The sequence below is a fragment of the Melopsittacus undulatus genome, chromosome 10 (assembly GCF_012275295.1).
Source record: "Melopsittacus undulatus isolate bMelUnd1 chromosome 10, bMelUnd1.mat.Z, whole genome shotgun sequence".
NCBI lineage: Eukaryota > Metazoa > Chordata > Aves > Psittaciformes > Psittaculidae > Melopsittacus > Melopsittacus undulatus.
Genome location: NC_047536.1, coordinates 13,777,319 through 13,790,532, shown reverse-complemented (window position 1 = coordinate 13,790,532; position 13,214 = coordinate 13,777,319). Strand labels below are relative to the sequence as shown.

At 44.1% G+C, this 13,214-nt stretch overlaps 1 protein-coding gene across 3 annotated transcripts in view; it reads right to left on the bottom strand.

Moving 5' to 3' along the window:
• Positions 1-568: 568 nt before the first annotated feature.
• Positions 569-13,214, bottom strand: part of RAPGEF6 (Rap guanine nucleotide exchange factor 6) — a 118,298-nt gene continuing 105,652 nt past the window's right edge. For 2 of the 3 annotated variants that reach the window (XM_031047344.2, XM_034066639.1), the window contains 4 exons: positions 12,361-12,586; positions 10,067-10,578; positions 6,160-6,471; positions 569-4,576 (listed from right to left, as the gene is read on the bottom strand). In XM_031047344.2, coding sequence (XP_030903204.2) covers positions 4,551-4,576; positions 6,160-6,471; positions 10,067-10,578; positions 12,361-12,586 — 1,076 coding nt within the window. In that variant the 3' untranslated portion in view covers positions 569-4,550. Of the gene's footprint in view, positions 4,577-6,127; positions 6,472-10,066; positions 10,579-12,360; positions 12,587-13,214 lie in introns of those variants that run through there. The other variant, XM_034066638.1, reaches the window with a different exon arrangement.

Genomic DNA, 13,214 nt, shown 5'->3' with positions numbered 1-13,214 from the left:
GCCCCAAGCTCCCTGCTGCCTTCCCCTGGCCCCAGCATCCCAGCAGAGTGGACAAACACCAAACTCACTCAAAGCCTGGGCAGCTCCTGCTCTGACAACCGTTTTGGAGCTCAGCCAGCCACTGCTGCAGCTGCGGCCAGCACCCCTTCCCTGCACGGTGGCAGCTCAGACACTATCAGGGATGCACCACCCATGGGTGTGCATGAGATGCTCTCACAGCTGCTCAACCCATGGCGCAAGCTGAGATGGGGAAGACCCAGCCTCACTCACTGTAAGGACAAACACAGGATCATAGAATCATCTGGGCTGGAAAAGACCTTTAAGGTACTAATAAAGTCGCCCCTGAGCCTTCTCTTCTCCAGACTGAACCCCCCCAGGTATTTCAGCTGCTCCCCATCACACTTGGGCTCCAGGCCCTGCACCAGCTCCATTGCCCTTCTCTGCCTCGATCCAGCACCTCATCCAGTGACACTGCTCACTGGGTGCTCCACACAGAACCTGGGATGAGCTACCTTCCCATCAGGCTCCCATCTGCCGCTGGCTGCCAGAACAGCTCTGCTGAAAGCAATTGCTATATGTAGGTTGTTTATTGATTCCAACATATTAATAGATTGGATAATAAACAGTACTTTTAAACATTCTCTTAACCAAAAATATAACAAATATTTACAATCACTCAGTAAAAATACAAAAAGCATACAGAGGCACTGTCTTTCTAAAAGACATAAGTGTAAGAGGTATCAAAAAATAGGAGACAAACATTGCTTGTTACAGAATACTTTACAATCACTGACTTGTGCAGTACAATTGCTATTGGAATATCATTACATCTGTGCAGTTTTGCCAAATATGCTCACATATTTAGAATTTAATTAATACCAAGCTCAACTGCATTCCAGGTCTATCAAAAATAAAGAGAAAACAATAGAAAGCACAACAGAAGCAAAAGCTGGGTGGGGAATTCAAGGTAGATTACCCTCTATACAAGCATCCTAAAATATAATGTGTAAAGCTTTTCTAAAGAGAGAGTATCCCTTTTTCCTTGTTTATCCTTGAAATCAAATTAATTCTGATGTTTGATACCAACTTAAATGATAGGTTCCTATTTCCAATGCTGCCTGCATGAAATGACGTGGGAGATGATGAAAGAGGTTTTGCACCCAAGTGGTAGCACGGACAGATCCACCCCTTGGGGAACTGGAATGCCCTGTGCCTCCTCCGGTGGGTGCTTGCAGCCCTCAGCGCACCGTGTGCCCCATCCAAAGCAATGGGCTCTGACCAGCTCCCAGTGAAGCACCACTCACCTGTGGAACTCCTTAGGGATTCAAAGCAAAAAAGAGCCAGGAAAGTGACACACTGCCCATCATCAGCCAACACCCAGCCGGCTCCTGCACGTCCACGCTGCACCAACGTGTGCTGCAGCATCTGCAGACATCACCTTTCCAGTACCTGGTGTATTTGGAGGTGAAACCAGTACACAGAAGCTCCATCATCTCATTTCCCCCTTTCTGCAAGCGGAGAGGCCAATGAGATTTTACACAAGCGCAAGGAATTTTTAAGGAATTACTTGGAAGTTTCAGATTTAGGAAGCATAATGAAATACTGCATGGTTAAATCCCAAATACCTGAAAACATCTCTTTCACCTGAAAGTCAACAGCAGAACGTGAGCAAGCTGAGGGCAGTGGAAGAACGGGACATGGGGTGTTTTAACTGTTCATCCAAATCAGAGCCCAGGTTAGAGGAACCCGGCAGAGGTACCAAGTCTGGGATCAAGGATGCAGTACACCAGTAAAGCAGTGTACAACAGGTACTAACCCCATCCCACATCCACCTGAACGACTGAAAAAGGGATAGTATCTCTTCAAATCCACATCAGACACACTACATTTGGCTACCGGCCCCGATCAATGTGATCGGTTAAGAACAAAAGCTCCCAGCATGGACCAGGGGGGAAAACCACACGGTGTGGGGAGGGGAAGCAGGAGGAGCTCGTCTGTCCATGGGTTAGGTGTGACTTATTTACACCAGCTGTATTGGAGATAGGAAAATAGGGTTATAGCAAGGCTTTCACTCACTTGAAACACTCGCCAGTGTCCTGAAGAGCCCCGCAGAGCAGGCGGATGCTGCTGATGTGCAAACACCATGTGTTGGTGGGCATTGATTCAATGGCTCTTTCTGCAGGGCACAGCCCTGCTCTTAGAGGAGCTGAACCGCATCCTCAGGGACAGCGCTATGGGCTTGGAGGGAAGGAGGAAGTCGCTTCAGTAACAACCCCTCATCCCTTCTACTTTTGTTCAACAGGCTGAAATAAACTACAGCTCAACACCCGAGGGCACAGGAACCGAGTGATTCAATTCACCTGGCACAACACAGACCATTTCCTGATAAAGAGCTGTTGTGCACTCCATGTAGGAGTTAACAAGAAACTAGAGCCGACAGTGGGACGCTCAGACTTGGGTTTACATCCCGGGAAAAGATCATTTTAACAGTTATATTATCAACGTTCCATGTGCTGTGCCCTGCAATGCTTTCACACTGATGTGAATCTTCATTCATTAAGGCCTGTGCAGGTTCGTTGTGTTCATTAAGGCCTCGAAAAAGCAAAATGCGGTTATTGTTACACCTCACCTGGGGTTTAAATACATTGTTTTCAACCATTTGCTCCTCTGTTACTTGTGCCAACCAATTAGTTAGGAACGAGGCACCCCTTCCTCAGCATCACTGTTGATTTAACACCTCCCAAACTCCCATCAATGTGGGTAAGCTCCAGCCACACGGTAACACTGACCCTGGCACCACTATGAACACGGACACAGGCCGGGTCATACCCATTCCCCCGGCCCCATCAGTCCCAGGCTGCGATGGGGAGAGCACATCGAAGGCTTTGGGTTGTTTTTGGTACTTGTGTCATTCTCAGAGAACATGGCATTCCCCTGCACCCCCTGCACACACACAGGAAAAGAGAAAACAAACCTTAAAGCTCTTCACAACTATGGATATAGAAATCATTTTTGAGGCACTGTAAAAATGACAAACATCATCTTCCTAGCTTAGGCTGTAAACATCACAACAAAGATTTACAATTAAATGTTTAAATACATATTCACACATTCATGTCCAATTTTAACACTAGAATGGGGCATTGTGTGCTAGAAGGAAGAAAGAAAGAAAGAAAGAACCTGCAGGTATTTCCAGTTTTACCCCTCTGTGCTCTGGCTGGCTAAGCAAAATCAAACAAGCCATTCAGTTGACCATGGTCAAACATCAGTATCATGTGTGAATACTGGCTGGCTGGAAGTCAAAGCTGCCCTTGACATCCACAGCACCAGGATTTTAACCTAGGCTTTAAAACAGTGTATTTTGAGACCATCTGTATTTCCCAGATGAACACAACAGAGGTTTTTAACCCATCATAAAACACATTATACCCTTACATAAGCATCACGTCACTGAATCACCAGTTTCAGTGATTTCACTGGGAAATGAGGGCAATTTAGAATGTCTTTTAAAGATAACCTTTGCACTTAAATCCTGTGCAGCTCTGGTAGAGGGCCAGGACGTGTGGGATGATCCCAAAACCCACAACACAGGTTTTGGTTTCTAGCAACAGGCTTTGCATGTGGAACTCTGCAGGGCAGAACCTGGTGAAGCTTTAAACTCCCCTGAGGGCTCCCTGCCACCCTCAGCCTCCACCTTTCTTCCAAAGTGTTACTCAACAGGGAAGGAGAGCAACTCCTGCCTTAGTTGGCTGCCAGTTAAAATACTTCCAAATAGACTCCCTAGGGGAAGGGTCTTTGCTGTGCCTGGACAGGATGGAGCAGCAGACGCTGCCACTCTGCAGGGCTTTGTGCTCCATCAAGATTGAATCTAAACCCATTCTAAAATCCACCTGTTTCTGCACCTGATAAGGTTCTGTCTCCTGTCTCCTGTGTTTGAGAGCCCAACAGTTTGTGTAGCTACTTCACCATCACTTTGACTGAACATTCACATTAGCCAACCAGAGCACTCCCAACACAAATAAAGGAAATTCCCATCAAAACAAGACTTTAAATTAATAAATTATTTTCAGATACTTCAGCAATGTCCTTTGCTTTTGCTGACATTTTGATATATTCTTTCTTTTTAAAGTTCATAAAATAACACTCTTCGACTTAATAATGGTCATGTAGAAAATTAACGACGATGGAAAACTACCCACGGATTACATGGTATCATACAGAAGAATGCTTCCAAGTGTCAAATGGTGGTGACAACTGGTCCTCCCAAATGCATGAAGCCTGGTCCATCTCTGGATACTGAGGTCAGCATCCAGGCAGTCAGAACACTCCTTGGAAATGGTTTGCTATTTCTCAAGCAGAAATAGCTTTCTTAGGTGGTGGTGGACTGATGTAAGGTAGAGATGTGATCCAACCCGTTCCATCTTGCCCATGACAGAGGCAAACGCAACGTCTGAGGTTAGTAGCAGCAAGTTGTTAGCGTTGGCTAACAGAATCATGCGGTCCTTCTCCCCACATCCCTTGTGTTGTGGTTTACAGAAATAGCCCAATGGTTACACTGCTGATACTTGTTCATCTTCTGCAAAACAAGAGGAGAGGAAGAGTGAATTAGTCCATCAGTCCCTTGCCTCAGATACTGAGGGTACAGACCAATACCCCACTATTTGATTACAGTGATTCTGTGAAGACTTCACTACTTCAACATGATGTTTTCACTGGCTTAATCATTGACCACTACATATTCAGTATTGCCATTAATACCCCAGACCCCTTAAGGATTTGATAACAGTCATACAATAAAGATGTATTGCAGAACAGAAAATCCCAGATCCTTTGAAAAATTATTAGCATGCAGCTCCCAAGATGCCAAAAGCTATAGATCTGGGAGAAAAGCCAGTAAATTTACTTCCCATCATGCAGTGAGCATTGTATCCCAAAGAAAATTAACCAAGCACTGTAAAAATAGGTGTATCTAAAAGTGTATGGTTAAATTTAGTTTTGAAAATTTGGGATTAAGATGTTTGAAGCAATTATGTCTTTATTTTTACATCCAAAACACTGAACACCACAACTGAACTCATGTTGGATAACTTCACGTTTCACCAGAAGTTTGAACTGAAGTACTAATATATATGTTAAACACTGTTTACATATTTTGAAGGGCCAAGATAGAATCTTTTTGCATCAGGAATTGTTTTAATCTAAACCCAGGCTCATTTGAAACCCCACTGAAATGGATGGAAACCACAATGTTCTAATAAAAATGAGTTCAGTAGCAAAGGGTACAGAGAGATCCCATCAGTGCACAGGGATTAAAAGCAAATCAGCACATAAAACAATTAAGTAGAAATTCCCCTGACTTGATGTTCTGACACAATATAAGAGCAGTCTTTTGTGGAAGTATCTCTTGCATTTTGGTCACCCCATACGTGACATGCTCACAGCGTTGGCTGTTGCTTCAAACAAGATCATGACAAATGTGACTGGAAGAGACAGTGTCAGGCCACGCTGGGCTGAGAAGCCAGGTTTTATCAAACCCACTTTTCAGAAGAACAGAAATGCACTGTTATTTTGATCAATAGTTTTCGACTCAACCTCCAGGAATGTCTGTTGAGGAATAAACAGTTTAACAGGAGCACATGGGAATACAAATGGGAAACAAGAGTCAGACAACAACCCACCAAATCCAAAAATACTCATTTTAGATCACTCCCCTAAAACAGGGGACATTGCTTAATCAACCCAGAGAGACTGGAGCTTTCTCATGTAGAATTTATAGCCTGACAGTGTCCCTTAGAGTGAGCATCACCACTGAGAGGGGACAGACTTTAAAGAAAACAAAATAGCATCTACATGCTCTTAAGTGTCTCAGTTGTGCTTTGGGAGAGCTCATATGTATATTTACATATATACATTTATAGGTAATTTAGAGTGTTTGGAGTCAACATGCTTTTCCTAAAGAGAAGGCATTCTTTTTCTTTTCTAGACGTGTATATACATGCAGACATATATGCATGTGCATACAGCCATACAAACGTATTTGTATAGGTAGAGATTAACCAAGTCTTAATCTCCAAGAATGACCAAGAGAAAGCCCAGACCATTGTAGCCGATTCCCACAGCAGTTCAGTTAACATCTACCAAGCCAAGTGTTGCACATACCATCCTCTTCACTATCTGCGTCAGTCATATCTGCTAGTTTGGGGTTGGACGGCTGCCGACTATGCCACTGAGGCATCTTCGATGCAATACAGGCCACCGGTTCACTACCGAGAGGAGCTGATGAAAGTCTAGAGAGGTCACTGTGCAGCATCTTTGACCTCTGCACTGCCACACTATAGTCTGGAGGTTTTAGGTGTGGGTGATGGGGCGATCCTTCCTTTATGTCCGCTAAAGATATCCCCATATATCCCGGAGGGGTGGGCGGTGGCTCCCTATACCTATCGTCCTTCTTAGGTGAGGTGACACAGTACACTGGCACAAGAAATAAGCAATGGAAATGTTAAAGAAGAAAACAAAGGAAACAAAACGTTAAAAAATCATGAAATGTTACAATGGCAAAACAGAAACTGATAACAAAATGCAAATGCAGAAACACTGGTTATAACGACAGCAGATACTTATGCTTTCATTTATGTTTTCTGTTTATTTTGAGAAGCCAGAGTGGCAAGAAAACCCATGAACTCAGTAGCCATGGTGCCAATTGAGTGGAAACAGCACTTTAACCTCTACATTCAGCTTGCGATTACAGCGTTCATTATAGTCCCTACTCCTGTGGCACTGCTTTCCAGTGGGATGCTATGAGCTCCCAGTATGGATGGAGAGCCAGCACTGTGATGCTGCTGGCTGAGCCTGCAGCCACTCTGTGACAGGCCAGGAAACTAAAGAAATTCAGGCCACCAGTCCAAAGTTACTTTGCATAGTGTGTGAGTGACAGCAAGAATTGCTGTTTGACTCCCAACCTCATCCACTGCAGCACCCAAAAGGGTGATGAACAGAATTTCATTATAATAACATAGCATTGTACCAACTGATGTGTAGTAAGACATTAAACCAAGCAATCTGCAATGCTACAGGAATTAAAAACGTGGTATCATCGTAGAATGGGTTGGGTTGGAAGAGCAGGGACACCAACTAGATCAGGTTGCTCAGAACCACATCGAGCCTGGCCTTATCACATAGAACTGTACCCACAAGGCAAACTGTATAGTCATTATTTCACATTTTCTAGTAGAAAATAATAGCTTATCATGTCCACACTTCTTTGTTTTGTTCACTTTTAAACCTGTACCTTAAATTATGTTCCCTGTTCGTAAGTGAGAAATAACCAGGAGCAGCCATGGAAACAAAAGCCTTTGGAAAGGCTGCATTCCACCTTTTGCAGCCACAGAATGCCTACCTCAATAATATTTATGTGCAATGTCTATGCCACATAATTCATCATTTACCTTCCTGCCCTGTGCATCAACAGCTCAGGTCACACAGGCTCTCAACCCAAACCTTAACTTTATGAAGTTCTCTTCCCTCCCACCTGCCCCCAGGTCTGAGGCTCTCGTGCATGTTAAATTGGGCTTTTCCACGTACATGTTGCGGCAGGAGAGTTTCAAAGCCGGGATCTTGTTAAACATCAACTAGTTGGGTGAATTTGCGTTCTTCTTGTGGATGTGTTTTAAACAGTGCGTTGTGATGACAGCTCAATTATTTAATGTGAAAGGATTAAAATAAAGGAGTATTTCTTATTGCATTGTGGACTTGGGAGATTCTGGGTGTTGGTATCAGGAACAAGAGCTGGTTCATATGTGATGACCTCAGTTCATGCCTGGGCTTATAGTAAAATAGGATATGAATTCACACCAGTTGGTTTTTAGCAGATACACGAGGGTACAGGCAGAGATTTATCCTGCTCATTTATAGGAATCGTTTTCATTTAACTAGCATTTAACTGGGCCCCTATGAGAAAGCAGGGAGGCAAAGGAGGCTTTGTTCTCCTCAAAGGGCTGGGTCCTTTGAGCAAACCACCTCCTGTCTGCAGTGGTTTTGCAGGAGGGCTGACCAGGGCAGGTATATTCCCCCCTCTGAAGGGAAAAACTTCAGGCTTCCTAGAGCCAACATCTAGTCTACTGTAAGAGGAAAAAGCAGGAATAACACAGCCTTTTGTAAAGTTCCAATTCATAACATTTCACAAACTCAATCAAAACAAAAGCATTCTAAAAGCATTTAATGCCTGCAGCATTAAAGCATCCTTAAGCTGTCACCCACCCAGAGCCTCAGGAGGTCACAAAACCTTTTCACAAGGAAACCCTCTTTGCAAGCAACTGATTACTCCAATACTCACTTTGTACAGAAACTAAGGTGAAATTCTACACAGTCATTAAGGGAAATGTAACTAAAAGGCAGTGATACAAATTTTTATGCCTGCTATAGATAAAAGAAATGGAAAAGCTTTTTCCTTCGGAGGCAGAACAATGGCACATCACCACATCACCACTCCACACCTCCTCTGCTGGTAAAGCGAAGGTTGCTGCAAGACATGTTCGGTGTTGCAGAGGGCAGAGATGTGTGTGAAGTTACGAAGCCACTGCATTTACTGCTTCTGCCAAGCCCACATTCTGCCACTGGTATGTGGGGAGCTGCCTTTCCAGCTCTGTTTTCAAGGTTTCAGGCAGGAAAGCCTGTGCCAGCTCTTTTGGGGGACTTTTCAACACCAGCTCGCATTAAGCAGATGAGCTGAAGATTCTTGTTTTATTTATTCTGAACTCGTGCAGTCATTACAGACTGGCAACAAGCTGTTTGTATCGAGTAAGCAAATGGTGAAATAATGTGAAATGCCTTTGGCACACTGTATGATGCTAACAGGTTTGCATTTGCAAACCAGAGATTACATCCACCCATATTAGATCTTTGCTTAAGCAGACACACGCATGCTCTACTGAAGCATGGTACTGAGTGTTTCTTACCAGCGTGCTGGACTGCACAAAGGTGGCAAGCTGTATGGTGCAGTATCTAAACAGCATTAAAAAGGAGGGGAAGAGCTCTGAGCAAAGACACATTGTACTGAATAGCCAACACCATCTCCTGAAACAGCTCAGAGGCTCCTGAGAGCCTGCAAGGGCAGAGCACATGCACAGGAGTGAGCTGTGAGCAAAGCAAGGCTCTACCATGCTCACAGAATGGTTAGGGTTGGAATTCTAAGGTTGCTGCCTTTCTTCTCCAAAGCCAAGGAGAGGGAGTGCAACCCAAACCCTCCACCCTACGTGTGATGCTTATTCAGGCAATTACCTTTGATAACATAAACCCCTCTAGCAATCTAGTCAGTAATTAAACTGCATTTCAGCTGCACCTTTGACTTACAGTCTAGAAAGCTTTGCCCTCCACGTTTCATCTTGTTCCTAACCCAGTTCCTTTAGTTTTGGCTGCTAAACTCACTAGGACAGGAAAAGACATCTTGGTAGAACTATGCATCTTTGAAAACGCATTTTATATGTTTTTCTCCTTTCATATGGAGCCAAACTGCAGCTGTATAACCAAATACATGGCAGTTTAACATAGCAAAGTTAGGCAGGGAGTCTGCTTTGCCCTTGAGCTTCCAGAGACAAAAGCCCTATGGATGAAAGGTGCTCCAGCTCCAAAGAGGTGGGAGAGCTCCATACCCCTCAGCAGTCACATTCTTCCCTCTCATGTTCATGGACAGCCTGTATTATATTGACTTCAAGAGGCCATGCTTGCTGTTCCTTGTCAGAGGACCATCTACAGTGATGAGTGCTTCCAAATCACCCAAAAACCAAAGAGGCCATACTAGAGAGAGGAACTGCCTGACATTTTCATGCAGACACTGCTCCTGCATACCCATAAAGTGACTGGGAAGTGGGCTGGTTTAGTATTGCCATTCTCCTAATGCAAACGAAGGTGGCTTGAAAACACAGTGCCTGCGTAGTGTTCTGAATCAAACTACATGTAAAGCTGAATTTAACATGCCATCCAGCCCCCAGACCTGCTGATGTCATCTCTTAACTTCATATCAAAACGAAAACCAGATGTAGAAGCTTCCATAAGCTGCTGGTTCACTTACCTATCAGGCCTTTCTCTGTACTCGAAGTCACTGTTTTGTAAGTTGTATCAGCGCCTGGTTTAGAGTCCAAAACCTCCGCCTGCTCGGCTGTAGAGTTCTCCAGCCCCCTCCGCTTAATTGTCCCATAGTTTGTTTCATAGGTGTCTGAGAGTGAGCTGGAGGAGGCCCAGCTCTGCCGAGACTGATCCAGCTCCGCACTGGCTTTCGACTGCCTGTTGGTTTTGGAAAAGGCTTCCGAATACAAGTAAGCCTCCTCAGAATAACAGTTTGTGGGATCGACTTCAGCTATGGGTCCATCCAGCTGCGTGTGACGGTAAGAATTGAGGAGATCCCAGCTCTTCTGGTTCGGGATATTCTGGAAGTTGTCATGAGAACTACTTGAGCACGAAGTCCAGCTTCCCCGGCCGCTATCTGCTGCCTCCACCGTGATGTGTTCATGGGAGATCTCCTCATTGCTCATGGAGGATGTGAAAGCCATCCCTCTGATGAGAGCAGGCCTGGTGATGGACCAGCTACAATTGAACAACACAAGTCAGGAAAACCACTGTTCAAATAAACCTGATGTACTCAGAGACAATCACCTGGGTTTAAACACAACTCCACTTTTAGAACAGGTAAGCAGCAAGGTCAAGGCACACTGGAGCACGGACAAGAGACACAGTTATTCCGGACTCATTACTGCACACAGCAGCAGGGAAGTTATTCCCGAGGGAATAACAAGTCTGCAACAGGCGTTTACAGCATGACCCTAGCTCCATAAAAATCTGGTCCACAGAAGCTTTCCTTTATCAACTACAGCAAGCCAGTGCTTGATGGAAAGCAAAGGAGTAATTACCTCTCGGTTTCAGGCTCCCACCACCTTTTTCTTTGCATTTATAAACTAAACCCAAAATAAATACTTGGAATAAAACCCCACCCCTGTGCTGGCAGCATCATGATGCTATTTGGACAGAGCGGAGGTATTTGTATTTCAAGGACATTTGGAAATATTGGGCATAAATAACATTTGTGGAAACAATCTGGAGTGACAGATTCTGAAAACCAAAGGACAAAGCTTCATGTTTAACTGAACGGCTGCTGCAGGCTCTAATCACTGTCAGTGGATAATTAAGGGGGATAAAATCAAGCCAGGTTTGAATGCATTTAGACAACATGAAGTTACAATTGGTAGGCGTTATTCAAGACTCTTAACCATTCCTGGTTACGTTAAAAAACGCATGGGTAGCCCAACATTAAAACACAACACTATCCCTTAGCAGTTTACTGACACATTGTGAGATCGAGGAATATTATTCTTAGATATGTGCAAACAACTTCTTTTTCCTCCTTGCTTTTCTATTTCCTAAGTTCTAGGCTAAAACCAGCTTTCTTCTTCTCCCAGCCAGTTCCAAGGGGCATTTCCTTGCTCCTGCTCTGACTGAACTCTCAGCATGCGTTAGGTCTTTTAGATATAATTATTTTCTATTATGAAGCACATCTTTAAATTCCCATTTTACCCCAGTGAAATAAATCAAATCATGAATTTCTTAAGAGCTGCAGCACCTCAGCAAACATACACTCATCAGCTTTTTTCCAGGTGAGACATCACAGAGTAGTGGTATATTCTAATCAGTTACACAGCTTTATAGAGTTCAATCATAAAAACCTTACACAGCGCTAGGGACGAGCTGTAAAAAATAGAAATGGAAGGAGCATCTCTCATTTACTTGAATCCACAACATCTGAGGGCACAAGAGGCTATCTCAAGAAGATTCCCACATATTAGATCTTATGGATCAAGGGCTAACATCTAATAACACAAACCCAAAACCTTCCAGTTTAAAGTGTCATCTCAGGACAATGGCTCATTGCACTAAAGTAATAAGACCTTTTGTGTGGAAACTCCAAGGATTCAGTGGTATGAAGCTTCCAGCCTGCCTGAGCAACAAATGATAATAAGAAAACTCCTTAAAAATCACAGTAAGTATGTTAAAGTGATTGGCACTGCTGACTCAGAGAGCACTGATAATATCCTGTTCTGCTGTCTCTCATTACCACCCTCAGTTGTTAAGCAGCATCCTAGTTTTAAACACATTTGCAGTCTCCTGCATGGTATGTCTGTCTGATCCCACCAATGGGAACAAGCTGTTGTCTACCAGAGTAATACCATAAGTCTCTCGGGAAAACAGGCTCTTCCCATACAGAGCGGAGCTTAATAACAACAGCGAAGTGAACAACTGCGTCCTCACCAATGCTTTGTTACCCCTTTTGACACCAGAGGACATCAAGCCCAACCATAACCAGTTGCATCTTACCCAGGGCATGGCTGGCTGTAATCAGCCAGAGGCTGAGGATGCTCTTTCCTCTCTGGCCCTCCTGAATCCACCACAATGAGAGACTGGGACAAACTCCTCTCATCTTGCAGTGCTGCTGACATGGAATCCACTGAGCAGTTGCTCACGATGCTGGACCGGGATGAAATCTCACTGTGGCTGGAGTCTGAGAAGTTATCAGATTTAGTGGAAGGTATGAGGGCATAGCCTGGGGAAGAGGAGAATGTCTTGGTCAAAGAGCAATTCGAGTTCACTAGGTATGACAATGGAACACTGACACACACATTGCAGCAAGGATATTTAGAAGAGAAACGAATGAAAGCCTGTTTGCATACTGTCAGTTTTTAGAGTACTAAACCCCTTAGCATCTATCAGCATCTAGCACTGATTTAACAGCGTGAGCCCAGTGACTCCAATAACCTCCCTGCAAACTCCACTACTCTCCAGAGCAGAAGGTTAAACCTACATAAATAGGATTGACAGTTGCAGCATGAAGAGTGAGTAGATAGCTCAGGTCTTGCCCATCCTTTCCTGTAGTTCTCTACTACAAATGCAGTGTATTTCCCACTAACCCTCTGCTCTACTGTTATGTGTGACTCAAAAAAGATTTTGGCAGTGGATGAGGAGACACTGACTAAGGTAAAAGGCAGCTATTAGCACTCAGGGGTTAGCCATATGGTCTGGTTTGGGTTTATTACCTGTTCCAAAATTAACAGTGAAGGAAATACAGCTTTGGCAGGAGCTGGATCAGACACCAGCACTGCTCCTGCAGAGGAGAATCAGCTAGAGACCTCACCAGATGGAGAGCAAAATACCTAATGCATTTTGTCTGTTTG